The sequence below is a fragment of the Gorilla gorilla genome, chromosome 5, assembly GCF_029281585.2.
Source record: "Gorilla gorilla gorilla isolate KB3781 chromosome 5, NHGRI_mGorGor1-v2.1_pri, whole genome shotgun sequence".
Taxonomy (NCBI): domain Eukaryota; kingdom Metazoa; phylum Chordata; class Mammalia; order Primates; family Hominidae; genus Gorilla; species Gorilla gorilla.
In genome coordinates, this window is record NC_073229.2 from 45,985,575 (window position 1) to 46,006,349 (window position 20,775).

The window sequence follows — 20,775 nt, forward strand, 5'->3', positions numbered from 1 at the left end:
CTTCTTTGTGCCACACACGCAAACATAATTTAGATTCTTTTTACTCTCTTCTATTCGCAAATATAGCAAATTATGAAAAGAATTCTGCACCTTGCCTTTCTCCCTTAGTTATAGCTGGAAAAATAAAAATTTAAAAGCCTCTTTAATAGCAAAAGGGGAGGGGACACAAGATGCCGAGCTAGCAAACGACAGAGTCTGTCAGGGAGGTGGCTAGAGAGGCCCGGAAGTGGCTTCTGTGCCCCGCCCTGCGGGTGGTTTGCTAGTTTCAAGCACTTTGTGAGTATGGGGTGAATCGGCGTCTGCCTTCCACTGTGGGGTTAAATCTCATCCCGCGGCTCTCCTCCTGTCGGTCCTGCAGTTCTTTTGTCCCCGGGTAGAGGTGCGTTTGCAGGAGTGTGTGTGTGTGTGCGTTTGCAGGAGTGTGTGTGTGTGTGTGTGTGTTTGTGGAGAGAGGCCCTTCCCTCCCCAGTTCCTGCAGCCTCGGCTCCCAAGGAGGGAGACCCCTGCGAGAAGCCGTGGGGGACGGAAGGGCGCTCTGCGGCGGAACGAAGTGGTCTTCGGCGTTCCCGCGTAGAGCCCAATATGGGTGTCCCTTGTTTAGGGCCGTTACCGAGTGTCCGGGTCGGTTCTTGAGGGTATTTGGAGACGGGATGCATGGGTCACATAGACAAGCCTCGAGAATGGGAGCCGTTACATTTTTGCACTGCCTGGTAACAAGGTCAGTTTCAAGGTCTTTAAATTATTCTGTGGTACTGGCCAAGAGGCAGAACGTTGGAGTCAGATTACCTGGTTCAAATCCTGCTTCTGCCACTTACTGGCTGTGTGACTTTTCACTAGTTCCTAAGCTCTCTCTCTGCCTCATTTTACTATTTTGTAAAATAGGGATAATATTCCCTAACTCACTGGGTTGTTGTGAGGATTGAATGCATTCGTATGGGTAAGGTGCAGAGTAAGCATGATTTAAAGATTTGCTTTTATTAGTGGTACTAATTTATAACTATGATGACACATTAGTGACTGGCTTTTGTACGGTTGCTTTCAATTTTACTGTCATTCATCAATTCACTTTGTAATGGATGATTTCTATATTTTAGGAGGGAAAAATAAGATACTCTGAAAAAGCCTATCCCAAAGCAAAGACCAAAACTGGTTTGTGTTGGACGTTGTGATACTCAACTCTCAAAGGCTTTAAGACTCGGGGGTACCTTTTCCTTGGCTGGAGATTAGGAGGAACAATAGAAGTTTTTAATAGTGAAAAAGGACTAGGACCCCTGGTTTTTGCAAAAATCTGATGTCCTGCTTAGTGCTGGAGATCCGCCAGTTTTCGAGCTTCCAGGAGCGCCCTAGCCTGAAACTGGCTTCATACTAACACCCTTCATTTCAACCCAACTTTTACAGGGTTAACTCTTTCATAGACTTGCAACTCTTTTCTGTTAATGAGAAACTTTGCTTTCCTTATCTTCAGCATATTTACTGATTTGATAAATACTTTGTGTTTGCAACCAATTTCCCAATCTTGTGCCTTCCCACTGTGATCAGTTTGGCTCAGATCCAAGTAGGGGCCAGGTAGTGAAACCTAAATGGAGTTTGTGGAATAAATGATATAAATGTATCAGTGTTGTTTTCCTGCCATAGACTTCCTCCCTTCCCCACCATGGACACCCTCCTCATTCCACTTGGGCTCCAGATTCACTCTGGATTGGGCTGTGGCTCTCTCTCGCCTTCCTTGACCCTACCTTAATGCTTTTTGACTGTATTATTCAGGAAGGAAAGAAGTTAGGACATTGTTTAATTTTCTAAAATTTTGGAGAGAAATTTAAACACATTTAATTGTAGAGAGAATGTTACAATGAACACCAATATAACCATGACTCAGCTTCAGCCATCATCTTTTGGTCATTTTCTTTCATTCTTCTTTTCCCTCCTTTCCACTCTCTTTCCTTCCCTTCTCCTCCTCCTTCCCTTTTGTCTCCCTCCTTCCCTTTTACTTCCTCCCTCTTTCCCTCTCTCCTTTCTTTCCCTCTCCCTCCTTTCTTTGTCTTCCTTTCCTTCCCTCCCTCTCCCCCTCTTTCTTTATTTCTTTTTTGTCCTCATTTCATCCCTCTCTTCCCTTTCATTTTATAGCAAATTGCAGATGGAAACATTTTAGTTCACTCACAAGTACAAGTACTTCAGTGTCAATTTCTTATATACAGGGATTTTTATCTTAATATAATCATAGTATCATGATCACACGCAAAAAAATTGACAATAATTCCTTGATATCATTATCTTGATTTTCAAATAATTGTCTCAAATATTTCTAGAGTTTTTTTTTTACAGTCTTTTTACAGTTGTTGTTTTCAGTGGGGTCCGAATATGGTTCACCATTTGCATTTATTTGATAAGTCTGTTCAGTCTTCTAATCTATGACAGTTCCCATTCCCTCCCACTCCTTTTGGTAAAAATGCCATTTATTTGTTGAGGAACTTGAACCTTCTGTTTTATAAAATGCCTCACATTCTGGATTTGGTCGATTGCTTCTTTTTAGTATCTTTAACTTATTATATCTCAAACTCAGCTGCACATCAGAATGACCTAGAAAGTTTTAAAAGTTATTGATGTATTAAAAGTCCCATCCCCAGAGAGTGATTTAATTGATTTTTTTTTTTCATTGCAATCTCCATCTCCCAGGCTCAAGTGATTCTCATGCCACAGCCTCCCAAGTAGCTGGGATTACAGGTGTGTACCACCACGCCCAGCTAATTTTTGTATTTTCAGTAGTGACAGGGTTTCTTCATATGGGCCAGGCTGTTCTTGAACTCCCGACCCCAGGAAATCTGCCTTGGCCTCCCAAAGTGCTGGGATTACAGGTGTGAGCCACTGTACCCAGCCTGATTGATCTTGATTGTACCCAAGGCATTAGGATGTTTTAAAAGCTCCCCAGTGATTCTAATATGTAACAAAGTTTGAAAGCCTTTAATGTAATTTGCTCCTATATTTCACCTGTACACTGGTATTTGGATCTAAAGACTAGATTAGATTTAGGCTCACTTATTTTGGTATTATTAGCTCATGTAGCAGTACCCCAGATCTCTTGTGGCAGCTTATTAGGAGGAAGTATTTTCTGGTACTTTTCATTTGTGACAATCAATGGCTTCTCTCAGTTTCCTAATTTCCTTCTACTCCCTACCATCCTTTGAACTGTAGAGAGTTGGACTGAGGAATAGAGGTTCAGGAAGATACAGACTTGGAATTGTTTTTCCCTTTGTAACCTCTACCAGCCTTACATTTCTTTTCTTTTCTTTTCTTTTTTTTTTTTTTTTTTTGAGGCAGAGTCTTGCTCTGTTGCCAGGCTGGAGTGCAGGTGCAGTGGCGCGATCTTGGCTCACTGCAACCTCCGCCTTCCGGGTTCAAGCGATTCTCCTGCCTCAGCCTCCCAAGTAGCTGAGACTATAGGCGCATGCCATCACGCCCAGCTAATTTTCGTATTTTTAGTAGAGACGGGGTTTCACCATGTTGGCCAGGATGGTCTCGATCTCTTGACCTCATGATGTGCCCACCTCGGCCTCCCAAAGTGTTGGGATTACAGGCGTCAGCCACTGCGCCCGGCCCAGCCTTACATTTTCTAGCCTCTCCATTCCACTGAGTAAAGAGGGACTTACTGACATCCGAGTCCAGTCAAATAATTTTGCAGTCACTCACTTCTAGTTTAAAATCTAGTCCCAGCTGGTTCACAGGAATCTCAGGTTTCCCTTCCCTCTTAGATCAGGCCCAGGTCTCATGGCTTCTGGGATAGGCTCTCTTTCAGAATATCTTACTTTTCCCTCCTAAAATACAGAAATCATACATTACAAAGTGAATGACTGACGAAACCTGATGGCTGGTGCTGTTGTTTCTAGATAATACCATACTGAGGAAGGAGTAGATTAGGAAGCAAGAAAATCACTTTGATTTGGGGCATATTGAATTGGATTTGTTTGCAAGATTTCCATATAGGACTGTCTGGGAGGCAGCTCAGGATAGGGATCAGGAGTCTACAGCCTAGAAATAGAAGTTAAAACCTTGCGAGTGATTAAAGATAGTTCTGGGGAAGACTGTGGATAGAGAAAAGAAAAGGTCAAGAACAGAACCACCAGGCCTACTCTTATTTAAAAAAAGAAAGACCAGTGAATTATACTATTAGCCAACATGTATATGGTACTTACCACTGTCATGCCAAGTGTCAGGTTCCAGCCCATACTGAGGTCCGAGGGGAGTTGTTGGATGGGTGGCAGGTAGTTGAAAGAACACTCGGGGCTGTAGGCAGGTAAAATATGATTTTATTCAGCAGCAGCTGCTGCAGCTCTCACACTGTCTGCCTCTGTCTCGGCTGCCTCCTCCGACTGCAGCCCTTCTCAGCAAACGGCTCTGTGGCTCCTGCCGCTCCCACACTTACAGCTGTACTTCTTGGCACGCTTGTTAATTCCTGGCTCACCTCTGTCTGTCTGCAAGATGGCCAGTTCTCTCTTACAGGGTCAGCAGTTTTTCTCTCTCTCTCTGGGCACAAGTCCTATGTACAGCGTCAGCAGGGCAGTTATACCATTTACAGACAATAGTGGCTGTGAGCCAAGTATGAGCTTACACAAACAGGTTATATAACAAGTGGAGTGGTGCGCCTGCGTTCCAAACTCGCTGAGTCACGCTGGCCTGCATATCTGCCTCGGCCTATTCTTGACCAAAGCACATCCATTTACCTTACACTCCACCCCCTTGGCCGAGGGAGACATAGGTTTTTGGGTACACAGGCCCAATATATAGGTTTGGCACACAGGCCTGACATATAAACTTTGGGCACCCAGGGCTGACATACACACAGGCTTGACACATAAGTCTGACACATAGGCTTTGGGCACACAGGCCCAATGTATACGTAGAGGCTTGACACATAAGCCTGACACATAAGCTCTGGGCACTCGGGCCACAGTAGTAATACAGGGAGCAATAATTTCAGGTTATAGTGAGCAATCACTACATGGTGATGTTACCCCAATGTTGCTTTATATATTAAGCCAGGGTTTTTGCTTCCCTACCTTTAGGGTGTTGGGGCAGGCAACAACAGGTTACTGTTTGTCCCCATACCTGGTTGGAGGAAGTCATCCTTTCTCCCATAGATCTGGCCACATGGCCTGGCCCTACATGGGTCGGTGACTAGCCACTTCTGTAACTTCTAGGTAGTTAGCCACAAGGTTAAGCCTTGATAAACTGCCCAGCTATCAGTGCAGATTACCATCGGTGTCACCTTCTTGGTGATCACCATTTACATTGCCCTGAGTTCAGTTTATTAGCTACTTTGTCCACACCTGGTATCAAACCATAGGGTGTTGGTACTAGGCTGGGCTGCAACAGCAGTCCAGGTAGCAGTAGCACCCTGGCTAGACCTATCTGTGTACCATGCCCCATTGGGAATGCGGGAATGCCCTTCCTTAAAAGGTGAAGGCTCAGAATCTAGGGGTGCCTCAGGTCCCATAGCCTTATCTTGCATTAGGACTGTGGGTCCTAAGACTTCCTGTAATTGTGCTTCTAAGGGACTTGAGTTAGCATACTTTGCTGTTCCAAGTAGGCTTAAGCACCCCACTTTACAAAAGTGGATGTCTGTGCCATCCCAGTGTGTGGGTTGTTACCCATGAGCATACCCACCCTGGTATTGGGTAAGTCATGCGCGCGACGACTGTAGCCCATCCTGCCAGGCTGTCACGAGTCTAAAGGGCAGCATATGCAGTTAGTAACTGCTTCTCTGTCGAGGAATACTGGAGCTCAGCTCCCTTCCAAAGTTGGGACCAAAAGTCTACTGGCATTCTAAAGAGCTCTGTGTGATGCCATAAGCCCCAGTCAAAACTATCTGGTCACATGCACATCAAGTTTAAATGGGTGCCCCTGATCAGCTACCCATAGGGCTTGTGCCTGCTGAATAGCCTGTTTGGCTGCCAGGAAGGTGGTTTCAGCCGCATCATCCCAATTCCAGGCAAGAGGCTGCGTTGCTGCTTCTAAATCTGCAAGAGAATCAGAGGTTAATATAACATCATTAATAAGATCATGACATATGTTGGGGCTATGCATATATCCCTGCAGCAACACTGTGAAAGTCCATTGTCACCCTCCCATGAAGGCAAAGTGTTCCTGGCTCTCTGGAGCAATGTCGATTAAGAGGAATGCATTGGCCAAGTCCACCACACAGTGGCACCATCCCAGTTCTGTTGTCAAGTGGCCTATCAAATCCATGATAGACGGCACAGCTGCCAAGCCGTGCAAAACATCCACCCACAGCCTGTCCTCAGGCATGGGAGAGACATCCACAGTGCATAAGCGGGGAGCTAAGCGGCCGATGCCAAGGTCCAGAGATACAGGTTTCACTTTCACTGACCAGCTTTCATAACCGTCAATAAATGCAGCTCTGCCCGGAAACTTATTCAGGTTTAGGGACCAGTGGATTGCCGAGTCCACATATTGCCTTTGGTTGTCCGGTGTCCCCCCCAAGCCCGGCACCTTGGTCAGTTCCCAATCAAACAGGAAAGACTTTACATTTCTGCCTGACTGCAGCAGGTAATCTTTGAGCTGGAACGCTCCGGCGGGACCTAGTTGCCCAGCAATGTCCTTTTCCCGAATGACTTGCACTAAGTCTATATACAACTGCCATCTACTGACAGTTTCTGGTATTTCACCGGCATCAGACCACACTGTAATTAAAGAAGCCAGCTTTTCCATCTCAGAGGCGGAGCAGGAAATGGATCAGCTCCTTTGTCCCGGAGAGACAGAATTCAGGCAGGGAGTCTCCCCCAAATGCTGCTGGCACTGCTTGCCTAACTCCCACAACTCAGTGGGGGGTACAAGCACTATAAGAAGTGTGCTTCACTATGGTAGGGGGTCTCTAGGCCCACCCTTGGGGCCCAGTGGCTGTTCATGCTCTATTTTCTGGCAGACCACTGGGTGAGCCTGTAACGGAGGTTCTTCCTCCTCCCTGCACTGCGTCCAGCAGGGACTGGGCATGCCCTTCCAGCAGCACAGTCACAAATGCCCATCTGACTCTGTTGGCAAAGGCACACTCCTTCTCGGTCCTGTGCATTTCCAGGTGCTTCAGCACCTTCTCCACACTCGTGGAGGGGCTGTCCACTACCGCCCATGTTTCCACCAGAGCCCATCCTTGCAGCACGGCTGCCACTGGGTGCCACAGCTCATGCTGTGGCTGCATAGTCGCTCCGGGAGCCTGGGGGCTGAAGACCCACTCACCTCATCTTGCTCACTATGCCAAATGTCAGGTTAGAGCCCCAGCTGAGGTCCAAGGGGAGTGGGTGGATGGGGGGCAGGGAGCTGGAAGAACACTCGAGAGACAGCAGGTAGATGGGACATGGCTTTACTCAGCAGCTCTTTCACAGTGTCAGTGCCACATTTATACACCTCACAAACAGTAGTATCTTAGAGCCAGGTGATGAGCCTCCCCAGATTATGGCTACATAACTGTGATTATATAATGCACGGAATTGTGTGCGTGCGCTCCAATCCTGCTGAGTCATGCAGGATGTTTACCTCGGCCTATGCCTGCCTCGCTGCAGCACAGCCATGTTCCTTACAACCACACACCAGGCACTGTTCTAAGAGCTTTATACACTCACTTACTTAATGCTTACAATGGCCCTATCTGCTATCACTATCCCTATTACAGATAAGGAGAGGGAGGCACAGAGCTAGTAGGTAGTAAAGCCAGGATTTTGACGACTTCAGGAAACCTGGCTTCAGAACACTTAACCAGATTATGATGGGAGCTGAGAAGAACCAGGAAGGAGGAAAGCAGGAGAAAGCAAGGTCCTTGAAATAAGGACAAGTGAGTTTTTGGAAGTGGACAGTATCCTCAGCCCAGTTGCCTGAGAAGAGGCCATGGAAAATGGGAATTGAGGGAAGCACCTTTGGTTCCTTCTGCATGCAAAATCTTAGTGGTGTTGGCAGTTGCAGCCTACAGTGTGTGGAAGGCTTAGTGGGAGGTGAGGACTAGAATCAGGGACTAAGGACTTTCTTTCAAGAAGTTCAGTCTTGAAGGGAAGAAAGAAAGTGGCAGATTGAGGAGGTGGCAAAGACCAGGGGCAGCCTATGCTCTCTCCAGGGGAAGGGCTTGGTGATGTTTTCAGCTGCCTTGATGTTTCTGAGAGAAACTGAAGGGCCTTCAGCCCAAAGATCAGAAGAGCCTGCAGAAATCCTACTTTCAGCTGAATTTTAATGTGAATATTATGCCAGTTTTTTGGGCAAGCCTCACTTCAGATATAATTGAGGGTCTCACTAGCAGGCAGCCAAGGTTTAATTCAGTTCTATTTCTTTTGGTCCAGGGCCTTCTGTCTTTTCTTTCTTCTTCCCCTTACTACAGTAGCTTGACCACAGATAAGACCTGGTACAGCCGTCCTTCACTATCCGTGGGGGATTCATTCCGGGATCGCCAATGATACCAAAATTTGTGGATACTCAAGTCTTACATAAAATGGCATATAGTATTTTCCTATAACCTACACACATCCTCCTGTATGTTTTTTTTAAGAGATGGAGTCTCTGCACTGTTGCCCAGGCTGGAGTACAGAGGCACAATCATAGCTTACTGCATCCTTGAACTCCTGGGCTCAGGTGATCCTCCTGCCTCTTCCTCCTGAGTAGCTGGGACTGCAGTAGTGCAGCACCAGGCTCAACTTCTCTTGTACACTTTAAATCATCTCTAGATTACTTGTAAACCAAATACAATGTAAATGTTTTGTAAACACTTTTTATATTGTATTTTTATTTGTATTTTTTAATTGTTGTTTTTGTTATTTTTTTTTCCCAGATATTTTCCAGCTGTGGTTGGTTGAATCTCTCAATGCAGACCCCACAGATATAGAATCAACTGTATTAGTTTTCTATTGCTGTATAACATTTACCTCAAATTTATCAGCTTAAAACAAAATCTGGGCTGTGCGCAGTGGCTCATGTGTTTAATCCCAGCACTTTGGGAGGCCGAGGCAGATCTTTTGAGGTCAGGAGTTCGAGATCAGCCTGGCCAACATGGTGAAACCCCGGCTCTACTAAAAATACAAAAATTAGCTGGGCATGGTGGTGCACACCTATAATCCCAGCTTCTTGGGAGGCTGAGGCAGAAGAATCTTTTGAACATGGGAGGTGGAGGTTGCAGCAAGCCGAGATCATGCCACTGCACTCCAGCCTGGGTGACAGGGCAAGACTCTGTCTCAAAACAAACAAATAAGCAAAAAAAAAAAAAAAAATCAGCTTATTTGTTCCAGTTCTATAGGTCAGAAGGCCAGGCAGGCTCAGCTGAGTTCAATATTAGGGTCTTCCCAGGCCAAAGCCAAGGTGTTGGTAGGGCTGGGCTGTTATCTGGAGGCTCTGAGAGGAATCTACTTATGAGGTCATTGAGGTTGTCGGTAGAATTCAGCTCTTTGGGATCAGTCCAGTCAGTCTGGACTTGCTATCTCATATTGAAAGTCCTGAGGATTAGGGCAGGAAATCGTTAGGGTCATCTTAGAATTTAGACAACCACAGACCTGGTTGTTAATGGGATAACTCCGAGCAAGTCACTGAGAGGAGCTTCCTAGAGAGTCCAGGAAGTGCCCTGGATCCTCACCAATTTCATTTTTTTTCCTGATTAGTCAGGGGCTTGGGGGTGTCCAGGATCACTCCAGGACATCCTTTGGGAACCTTACTATGGGATTCAGGCTTGGGGTGGTGTAGAGGATTAAGCTGCAGAACCACTGAACATGGAGAAATTTCTGCAGCAGTTCCCCAGAGATGTCTCTGGGCTCCTGGGCAGGAGAGAAGGGACTACTTGCAAGTTTACTGGTTAATAATGATTTCCCACCTTTCAGGGATCTTCTGCAGAAATAGCGCTGGAAGCTAGAGTGAGGCCTGAGTACTGCCTTGGCCTAGGATGGCTAGAGAATTAAGTGAAAGCACAGCCCTGGATGCCCAGTCTACAGAAGACCAGATGGAGCTTCTGGTCATAAAGGTGGAGGAAGAAGAAGCCGGTTTTCCCAGTAGCCCAGATCTGGGTTCTGAGGGCTCCCGCCAGCGCTTCCGAGGCTTCCGCTACCCGGAGGCTGCAGGCCCCCGCGAGGCGCTGAGTCGGCTCCGAGAGCTCTGCCGACAGTGGCTGCAGCCTGAGATGCACAGCAAGGAGCAGATCCTGGAGCTGCTGGTGCTGGAGCAGTTCCTGACCATCCTGCCGGGGAATCTGCAGAGCTGGGTGCGGGAGCAGCATCCAGAGAGCGGGGAGGAGGTGGTGGTGCTATTGGAGTATTTGGAGAGGCAGCTGGATGAGCCGGCGCCGCAGGTAGAAAGAACAGGTTTAGTATCTGAGCGCTGTGGTCTGTTTCCTCCTGAAATCCCAGATCGGAGTGAGGGGCATTCCTTTAACATCCAGGAGTTCATCATCTCTTTTTTGTACCGTGAACCTCTTTGGCAGTAAGGTGAAGTCCCTGGACTCCTTATCAGAATAATTTTTTTTTTAAATACATAAAGAAACCATAAAGGATTACAAAAGAATGCAGTCATATCAACATACAGTTTGCAAAGTATTAAATTTGTATTAAAGTCATACTTTTTTTTATTAGTACACTAAATAATAAAACCTACGGACAGGGCTTATAACTGGCAATTACAAAGCAGTGATAAGTATCTCTTTGCTTGGTTGTAATGTGATGTGAAAACATCTGCAGGTTCTATTGGTGACAAAGTCCTGGGTACTGCTTATGCTACATTGATTTGTTGCTTCCATTCATAATTGGAAGGAAATGCTAACTCTCTCTTAAAGACTAGTTAAAAATAAGATTAGCTTTTGTCCTGTTCAAGTTCATGGACTACGTGGGAAGGAGTTCATGGACCACTGGTTATGAACCTCTGGTAGAAAATGGGCCGACTTTTACCTCCATGTTCTTCCCTGTTTTATGAGACTGTGTCCTCTTTGCATCATCCTGTGTCCCTGTGCACACACCCTCAGAGGACCTGTGTGGCCAGAGCCTTCTAAATGGTGAGCTGGATACCAAGGTTCTTGACTTGGGTCTGTTGCACCCAAGGCCTGTAACAGTGGAAAGTCAGTGCGAGTCTCTTAGCTTCATTCTTTATAAAGGATGCGGGAAATTCTGAGCTGCACATGAGAAAGTAACTTGAAAACTGTAATTTTATAATAACTATAAATGTCTGGAAGGAAACCTGCATTTAATGCAGGAAACCTGCATACATATCGTATGCCAGGCCATGTTAGGTGATTTCACATACTGTGATGTTGTTTGGGTCCCCCAAACTCCATAAACTAGAGATTGTAATCCCCTTTTCAGATAATAAAAGGTATTAATATTCTCTGAGAATTTTGCACCAGTTTCCAATGGGTTTTCATAAAAGCACAAATGTATATATGAAGGAGCATAGAGTAATGATAAGAACATGTGCTCTGGCATCATTCTACCTGAGCTCCCATCCTAGCATTGCCACTGATTAGCTACTTAAACTGGCTGTGCCTTAATTTCCCTATCAGTAAAATGGGTATAATAATAATACCTCCCTTATAAGATTGTTGTTTTCTGCGTTAAATGAGTTAACATTTATAATGCTCTTGGAAATAGTGCCAGCCACCTAGGTAGTTCTATGGAAGTGTTTGATGAAAACATGAAAATAAGAACAAATGATTTCTAGGTTTCAGGTGTTGACCAGGGGCAAGAACTGCTCTGTTGCAAGATGGCACTATTGACACCAGCCCCGGGGTCACAAAGTAGCCAATTTCAGCTAATGAAGGCTCTGCTCAAGCATGAATCTCTGGGATCCCAGCCCTTACAAGATAGAGGTAAGGATTATTTTCTAGACAGTATGAATTCTGCAGACTTCATCCAATTTCATTTAAGGATAGCCAACAAAATTCATTGATAGGTGGCTTATATGCCCATCACAGATCAACTCTCATTTAAGACTGAGACTAAAAGGAGTATTTCCAACATAATGATGGAAAACTTTTTCAACCAAGACTGGACATAGTAAATAAGATATTAGTAAAACTTAGGTTTGGAAAGAATTGGTTCTTGTTTGGGTTTTGTTTTGTTGTATTGGTTTTTGTTTTCTTGAGACAGGGTCTTGTTGTTTCACCCAGGCTGGAGTGCAGTGGCACTCCACTTCCTGGGCTCAAGCGATCCTCTGGATCGCTCACTGCAGCCTCCACTTCCTGGGCTCAAGCGATCCTCTCACCTCAGCCTCCCGAGTAGCTGGAACTACAGGTGTGCACCACCATGCCTGGCTAGGTTTTAAAAACTTTTTTGTGGATATGAGGTCTCACCATGTTTCCCAGGCTGGTCTCAAACTCTTGGGCTCAAGTGATCCTCCTGCCTGGGCCTCCCAAGGTGCTGGGATTATAGGTGTAAGCTACCACACTTGTGTATACCAGCTACTTGTCTTTGTTCTTCTTTAACTTGTAATTATAGAGGCCTCCAGTGTGGTGGCCAGTTAGCTCTGGGAATGGAACTGTGAGTGAAACTGTTCTTGTCCCAGTGGAGCTTACATTTAAGTGAGGAAGATGGTAAATAAACACATTAATAATACAATTCGTATGACAGTGGGAAGTCTTATGCAGAAAGTAAACAGAATCTGTAAAGCCAGCCAGCCAATCTCATAAATTATAGGACTATTGCAGATTAAAGGGTATAAATCTTCTAAATCCTGGGTCTGTTATTAAAACAATATGAAATTCACTGCATAGGAAATGACTGTATGTGTTCTGAGATGTCCTTTCATGTGTCTTAAACACATGTACAAGTTCCCAAGATACACATCACTGGGATGTTCTAGCCAACATGCGATCTTTATTTTTAAACAGAGGTTCTAGCCTAAACCACCTGTTTTGTGCCCCTTTAAAAATTTGCTTCCTGAAGTTATATAAGGAATACATGAGGAATATATATGCTTCCTGAAGTTATATAAGGAATATATAAGGAATATATGAGGAATATATATATGCTTCCTGAAGTTATATAAGGAATAATAAGGAAACCTGAAGTTCTTTACTTTTCTCTCTCTTGAATTTCCATACGTTGTATAAAGCCAGACCCTTACTTTGCCTTTCATAGCCCAGCTTTGTCTGACTCCTCTTAGCTTTTCAAATCCAAAGCAAAAAGCACCCTAACAGCTACTAAGGACATACTCACCCAAAATCCGATTTTTCCTCCTATCTCTAGCAAAATTCAAAGGATCTTCAAATGGAAAGCTTTTTTGTTTTTTATGTTCTTTTTATTTCACAACTGCTCACAAGGATCCTGCCTTTTTGCATTGTTTTCGTGTATCTGCAGAGCACAACAGTTATCTTTAGCCATACGATTGGAGCTGGTAGGGACCAGGAATTTTGGAAAGGAGCACACTCTGTATAAACTTGTTTGGCAGGAATTTATTTATTTAGAGAGACAGGGTCTTACTTTGTTGCCCAGGCTGGAGTGCAGTGGCTCAATCACAGCTCATTGCAGCTTCAGACTCCTGGGCTCAATCAAGTGAGACAGGAATCCATTAATCCAGTTATTTAACTTCGATTGCACAAGACAGGGAGGCTGAATGCCAGGGTACGTCTCATCCAGAGCTTCTTTCCTTTTTAGTTCTCCAGGTCCCCGTGCTTGCCCATGGAGGATGCTGCAGAGAAGATGCAGTGGTAGCTTCTAGGCTTACTCCAGAGTCCCAGGTGAGCTGGAGCCCTATCCCTCCCCCAATGCCCCTCACTACTATTGAGCTTCCTGTGAAGACTCCTCACTCCCCATTCCCCTCTATCCCCATCCTAGATCCTCCATACAGATCTCAAATGGGATCTGCATTTTCTTATCTATCTCGAGGTTGTTTATCATTAACTTTATTTAGGTGCCCACTTAAGAGGCTTTTCCTGTTTATTACTAGCTGTTGGCAGGAATGGGGACTGGGGGTGCTTCCCAGATCTTCCCCACTCCACCATTTTGGTCAGCCCCTTCTTCAGTGGGATTACCTATTGTTTTAGGGGTTGTTGAAAGTGGAAGATGTGGCCCTGACCCTCACCCCTGAATGGACACAGCAGGATTCATCTCAGGGGAATCTCTGTAGAGATGAAAAGCAGGAGAACCATGGCAGCCTGGTCTCCCTGGGTAAGACTAAAGGACACTAATTTCTGTTAAGGTTTCTTGGCATTCTTTGTATATTAGAACCTGTTGAGCTATTGGAAGCTGTTGAGCCCTGTTATGTTTGGATTCACAATCACCATTTCTGAAAGCCTGTAACTGACTAGCTCCTTACCCTTTCTTTTTTTGTTGTTTTTGAGAGATAGGGTCTTGCTCAGTCACTCAGGATAGAGTGCAGTGACACAATCATGGCTCACTGCAGCCTCAACGTTTTGGGCTAAAGTGATCCTCTCACCACAGCCTCCCAAACTGCTGGGACTAAAGGCATGTACCACCACACTTGGCTAATTTTTTAATTTTAATTTTTTGTCGAGATAGAGTTTTGCTATGTTGCCTAGGCTGGTCTCGGACTCCAGGGCTCAAGCAATCTTCCTGCCTTGGCCCCTCAAAATGCTGGAATTACAGGCATGAGCATGAGCTACTCCACCTGGCCTGCTTATCCCTTCTGACCTTGCTTTCTCCTCTCCGTGCCAGTATTCTAGTTAAGTTAAATGGGTTGAAGTCGATACAACCCCGAGTACAGGTCTGGCTCACAGGAGATGCTCACTAAATGTTGATGTCCTCCTGTTCCTATCCCTGACTGAAGAGGAAAGCTGGGAGGCCTCTTCAGGAAATGGGCCTTGGGACCATAGAGTGTGAGAGAAGTGTCCTTAGACATTGACTATAGACCCTGACCTCAGAGATGAAGGTGCAGAGGCTGAGAAGATTGCCTGACTTGTCTGAGGCCATGTAGCTAATTGGTGGCATAAAATTCACAGCACTGAATCCAGTTCTGTTTGGGGACCCTGCCTCTGCCTGGGATATGAACCGAGACAACTGTCTTTATCGTATCATTGATCAGTGCCCAATTTCTGAGTCTCCACTTTCGCTGTTTCGTTTATTTATTTCTTTCATTTTTGAGATGGAGACTCACTCTGTCGCCCAGGCTGGAGTGCAGTGGTGCAGTCTTGGCTCACTGCATCCTCTACCTCTCATGTTCAAGTGATTCTCCTGCCTCAGCCTCCTGAGTAGCTGGGATTATAGGCACCCACCACCATGCCCGGCTAATTTTTGTATTTTTAATAGAGATGGGGTTTCACCATGTTGGCCAGGCTGGTTTGGAACTCCTGACCTCAAGTGATCTGCCAGCCTGAGCCTCCCAGTCGCTGTTTCTCAAAGGTATTTCAGAAATCCTTCCACATGCTCCATTTACTGTCACTTTCTGTTCAACCCTTTTAGTATCTAATCCTAGGTGCATGGCCCTGCCTTACTATTCTTAGAACTTAGAACAACCACATACATCCCCAGCATAGTCCTGGATCCAACCACATACATCCCCAGCATAGTCCTGGATCCTCACCGTCTTCCACCCACTCCCTCCACTCCCAGTGTGTACCTTTCCAATGGCCCCATTCCCATTCTTAGGTCTCTCTCCTCCCCAGCACTCCTGTTCTCCCCTTTTATTCCCATCCTTATTCTAGCACTTAAATCCTCATCCCAGGCATTTATAGACCTCTGTAATTCTTGCCTCCCTGGTACTCATCACAGAGCTTTCCTTCCATGGCATAAGCCACAGTTGCCAGTGATTTGTTGTTTCAGGTGATGAAAAACAGACTAAGAGCAGGGACTTGCCTCCAGCTGAGGAGCTTCCAGAAAAGGAGCATGGGAAGATATCGTGCCACCTGAGAGAAGACATTGCCCAGATTCCTACATGTGCAGAAGCTGGTGAACAGGAGGGCAGGCTACAAAGAAAGCAGAAAAATGCCACAGGAGGGAGGCGGCACATCTGCCATGAATGTGGAAAGAGTTTTGCTCAAAGCTCAGGCCTGAGTAAACACAGGAGAATCCACACTGGTGAGAAACCCTACGAATGTGAAGAGTGTGGCAAAGCCTTCATTGGGAGCTCTGCCCTCGTCATTCATCAGAGAGTCCACACTGGTGAGAAGCCATATGAGTGTGAAGAATGTGGTAAGGCCTTCAGTCATAGCTCAGACCTTATCAAGCACCAGAGAACCCACACTGGGGAGAAGCCCTATGAGTGTGATGACTGTGGGAAGACCTTCAGCCAGAGCTGCAGCCTCCTTGAACATCACAGAATCCACACTGGGGAGAAGCCGTATCAGTGCAGTATGTGTGGCAAAGCCTTTAGGCGAAGTTCACATCTCCTGAGACATCAGAGGATCCATACTGGGGATAAAAATGTTCAGGAACCTGAGCAGGGAGAGGCCTGGAAAAGTAGGATGGAAAGCCAGTTGGAAAATGTTGAAACTCCCATGTCTTATAAATGTAATGAGTGTGAAAGAAGTTTCACTCAGAATACAGGCCTCATTGAACATCAAAAAATCCACACTGGTGAGAAACCCTATCAGTGTAATGCGTGTGGAAAAGGCTTCACCCGAATTTCATACCTTGTTCAACATCAGAGAAGCCATGTAGGGAAAAACATCCTATCACAGTGACCCATGCCATACATGCCAGAGTTGGTGCTCATTTGTCACCGATCTGAAGCCACTCCCCCTGGAGTCTCGACTATAGAAATTGTGGGCTGGGCTTTATTTACCACTACACATTATCAGGTGTTAGAAAATGTAGACTGGGTTAGACAAATTATCTTCCAAGTTCTAGAAGGGATTTGTAATCAAAACATATTTGATAGGAGGCTACGGGAGAGTTGTCTAGAAGAGGTAAGACCTGAAACTGTTTGTTCTCTCCCACTGGAATTAAATGGATGTTTAGACTGGCTACTTGCCCTAAACCAGCACTTGGTGATGTCTACTGGGTGGATGGTTGTGATTTGGGGGCTGCTTCTCTGACCATTCTTTTTGACTGTAATGAATCCTCCACAGTTGGTCAGATTCATAAAGTCTTATATCCCCCTCTGTGCCTTTTCTGCAGGTGCTAATAAATGTTTATTGAATGTACCAGTGAGATTACCTTCATAGATCTGAAAATCTGATGTTATCCAGGTTTCTGAAGAACTTCTCGCCAAGGCCATTTGTGCTTGTGTCCAATTCTCTGACCTAGATTGTGACTCAATCTAGTGTGTTTCTTACCAAGTACATAGGCAGAGCAGGGTTACTGTGATTGAAAGAATCCATTTTTTTTTTGGAGACGTAGTCTTGCTCTGTCGCCCAGGCTGGAGTGCAGTGGCACAGTCTTGGCTCACTGCAACCTCCGCCTCCTGGGTTCAAGCGATTCTCCTGCCTCAGCCTCCTGAGTAGCTGGGACTACAGGTGTGTGCCACCATGCCCGGCTAATTTTTTATGTTTTTAGTAGAGACGGGGTTTTACCGTGTTAGCCAGGATGGTCTCGATCTCCTGACCTCATGATCCTCCTGCCTCAGCGTACCAAAGTGCTGGGATTACAGGCATGAGCCACCATGCCCGGCCAAGAATCCATATTTCTTTACCAGACTAGGAATTCTATTCTAGTGCAAATGCCTTAAAAAGCTTATCACTAAATCATTATGAATGTGTGCCATCCATGGAATTGCTTTTTTTTTTTTTTTTTGTAAATATGAGGTCTCACTGTGTTGCCCAGGCTGGTCTCGAAATCCTGGGCAATCCTCCTGTCTCACCCTCTCAAGTACTGGAATTACAGGCGTGAGCCACCATACCCAGCCCAAATTTCACTCTTTAATGTTTTCCTGTTGCTACTCTTTAAGGAAAAAACTTTCCTATTCAGACAGTTGAAAATCAGTCATCAAGTCAGAATAAAATGATGAATATTCTAATGCTCAGTATCTTAGTTCTCTCGGGCCTAACCAATGCCTCCTAAAACAATAGATACTATCCTGCCCCACCCTACCACCCAACACACACTGTATAGTAAACTGCATCAAAACTTATTCCTGCTAAGTTCATACTTTCTCCAGCTCAATGGATTCACACCAATTTTTTTTTTTTTTTTTAGACGGAGTCTCCTCTGTCACCCAGGCTGGAGTGCAGTGGCGTGATCTCGGCTCACTGCAAGCTCCGCCTCCCAGATTCATGCCATTCTCCTGCCTCAGCCTCCCGAGTAGCTGGGACTATAGGCGTCTGCCTCCACGCCGGGCTATTTTTTTTTTTTTTAATACTTTAAGTTCTAGGGTACATGTGCACAACGTGCAGGTTTGTTACATATGTATACATGTGCCATGTTGGTGTGCTGCACCCATTAACTCGTATTTACATTGGGTGTATCTCCTAATGCTTTCCCTCCCCCCTTCCCCCACCCCACAACAGGCCCCAGTGTGTGATGTTCCCCTTCCTGTGTCCAAGTGTTCTCATTGTTCAATTCCCACCTATGAGTGAGAATATGCGGTGTTTGGTTTTTTGTTCTTGGCGATAGTTTGCTGAGAATGATGAGACGAGGTTTCACTGTGTTAGCCAGGATGGTCTCGATCTCCTGACCTCGTGATCCGCCTGTCTCGGCCTCCCAAAATGCTGGGATTACAGGCGTGAGCCACCGCGCCCGGCCCAAGTATCACTTATGGTTTCAGAACCCCATTATTAGTGTCTGACTGTCTTGGTCTTCTTATACATTGATTCCCAAATCACCTGTGTGGTAACAGCATCTCAATTTTTCATGATGACTGTTTGAACCATTAATTTAATTCCTCAGGCTATCTACTTTTTTGTTAAACATACTGTGTAGACCATCTTTTTTTTTTCCCCATCATGATAGTCAAAATTTTAGTCTTGTGTATTCAAGTGAGAAAATTTTTAGTCAGCATTATACAAGTAGTATTTATTATGTATACATTCAGTGGAGTTGTTTCTACAAAAGTATTTAGGAATGACTATTCTGCTGCAAAATTTTGTGTAAGCGCTTCACCGTATTCCTACAATAAGGAGAAGTGCACTAACAAAATGAACAATGCAGCAAGGGCTTCAGTTGCAGCTCAGGTCTTACCAAACACCAGAGAACCCTCAATGGGAGAAGCCTTATGAGTGTGACAACTGTGGAAAGACAGTTCCTTTTTTGTTAGTATCACTTCTACTTATTGTAGAAATGTGCTTTCATTATTGCATCTACTCACATTTCTCACTCGGTTTCTGGTACCAGCAATCTCTTTCATATTTATAATATCAGTCAAAAACTCTGGAATTCAAATATAACAAGACTTTTCTGGTCACCTTTGATACTTAATGACTTGGGCATTGTGATATATTATCTCCTGCTGTATGTATTTTGTTTAGTAGAAATTGAATCATTATCCAAAATCCTTTATAGAACTAACCAAGTCCCTGTTTTTATGCTAGTTTCCAAGGCTTGGTCCTTCAAGGTTTTCAGGGATCTAGGGGACACAAATCTAACAAATCCTAATGTATATTATTTGTATTATAGTAATAAACCATATGGTTACTTTGTTTGAGTGGATTCTTAAATTGAGAAAAATGCATTGCATGATTTCCAAACTTTCTGAACATATATTAGGATTCTGCAGAGAAATAGAACCAATAGGATCTGTGTCTAAATATGTACGTATATGTCTGTATGTGTATACATATATATTTGTATTTATAATACTGGTTTATGTATATTATACATAATATATATGTGTTTGTATATATATTTTTATTTATTGGAAAGAATTGGTTCATATGATCATGGAGGCTGAGAAGTCCTAGGTTCTCCTATCTGCAAACTAGAGACCTAGCGGAGCCAGTGGTGTGAGCTCCAGTCCAAAGGCCCGCAGGTTCAAGACCCAGGAAGAGCCAGTGTTCTAGTTGGAGTCTGAAGGCCAGAAAAGACTGATGTCCCACCTCAAGATGGGCAGGAGGAGTACCCTTTGAGGGAGCGTTATCTTTTTTGTTTTCTTCCTGCCTTCAACTAATCAGATGGGGCCCACCCACATTAGGGAGGGTGATCTGCCTTACCTAGTCTACTGATGCAATGATTCATCACATCCAAAATCAAACACTCAGAATAATGTTTGACTAAATATCTGGGCACCTTGTGGCCTGGTCAAGTTGACATATAAAACTGGCCATCACAATACTATAGTTTCAACATTAAAACTACAATATAGTATTACAGTTTCGGTAAAGCATTAAAACCTTTAACCCGTGCTTCCCCCTTTTGTCAGTTCTTCCAATTGGCAGTAGGAGCCTGGGAAATAATGTTTGTAGCCTCCCTACCCTGCTTACAGATCAGGATAGGGAACGGCTGGTATGAGGCAGGCTGAGGGACGAGATAAACAACTAGATCACCATTGTATCCTCAGCATCTAGCAGAGTTCCTGATAAATGAATGATTCTGAAAATTGACTGGTTCTATTTGTTCTTTTGTATTATTAACATAACATAAAATCTCCTGACACTGAGTGCCAGAGACCAAAGTATTCATATTCATATTTCCAGACATAAAAGTCTTCCCTTATTTCTAAAGAAATTATGTGTTTATAGCCATTCATTCAGCAAACCTGATTGTGTTATGTCAGGTGCTAAGGAATCAAAGATGAACAAGACATTATCTCTACCCCCAAAGAACATAATACCTAAACCATCTTCTGTCTTACAAGGTATTTTATCCATTTCTGTTCTCACTTTGGTGCCGACTTAATAGTTCTTCCTTCAGAGGAATGACTGCACCATGGCTGCCTGGCAACTTGCATCTCTTCATATGAGCCACATAGACCAGGATTTAACACCAGCTG

At 44.7% G+C, this 20,775-nt stretch overlaps 2 protein-coding genes across 15 annotated transcripts in view; one reads left to right on the forward strand and one right to left on the reverse strand.

Moving 5' to 3' along the window:
* The window catches only part of ZSCAN31 (zinc finger and SCAN domain containing 31), a 33,050-nt gene extending 25,548 nt beyond the window's left edge, over nt 1–7,502 (reverse strand). For 2 of the 10 annotated variants that reach the window (XM_055390555.2, XM_063707437.1), the window contains exons 1-2: nt 4,188–4,787; nt 3,645–3,809 (exon numbers count right to left, since the gene is read on the reverse strand). Coding sequence is in view for 2 of the 10 variants with exons in the window: in XM_063707436.1 (XP_063563506.1) it covers nt 4,188–4,220 (33 nt within the window). In the remaining 8 variants the exon portion in view is untranslated. Of the gene's footprint in view, nt 1–3,644; nt 3,810–4,187; nt 4,810–5,658; nt 6,012–7,245 lie in introns of those variants that run through there. The other 8 variants (XR_010134231.1, XM_063707435.1, XM_055390554.2 and 5 more) reach the window with 6 other exon arrangements.
* LOC101144102 (zinc finger protein with KRAB and SCAN domains 3) lies at nt 226–19,486 on the forward strand. Of its 5 annotated transcripts, none has more exons than XM_019029806.3 (6): nt 226–379; nt 9,855–10,318; nt 11,677–11,824; nt 13,611–13,693; nt 14,000–14,123; nt 15,735–19,486. In XM_019029806.3, the coding sequence occupies exons 2-6, from the start codon at nt 9,917–9,919 to the stop codon at nt 16,592–16,594; spliced, it is 1,617 nt and encodes a 538-aa protein (XP_018885351.1). In that variant the 5' UTR covers nt 226–379; nt 9,855–9,916; the 3' UTR covers nt 16,595–19,486. The 5 variants fall into 5 exon arrangements, with proteins under 5 accessions (XP_018885351.1, XP_055246523.1, XP_055246521.1 ...); XM_055390548.2 differs by having other exon boundaries at nt 9,855–10,231; XM_055390546.2 differs by having other exon boundaries at nt 227–276.
* Nucleotides 19,487–20,775: the final 1,289 nt, after the last annotated feature.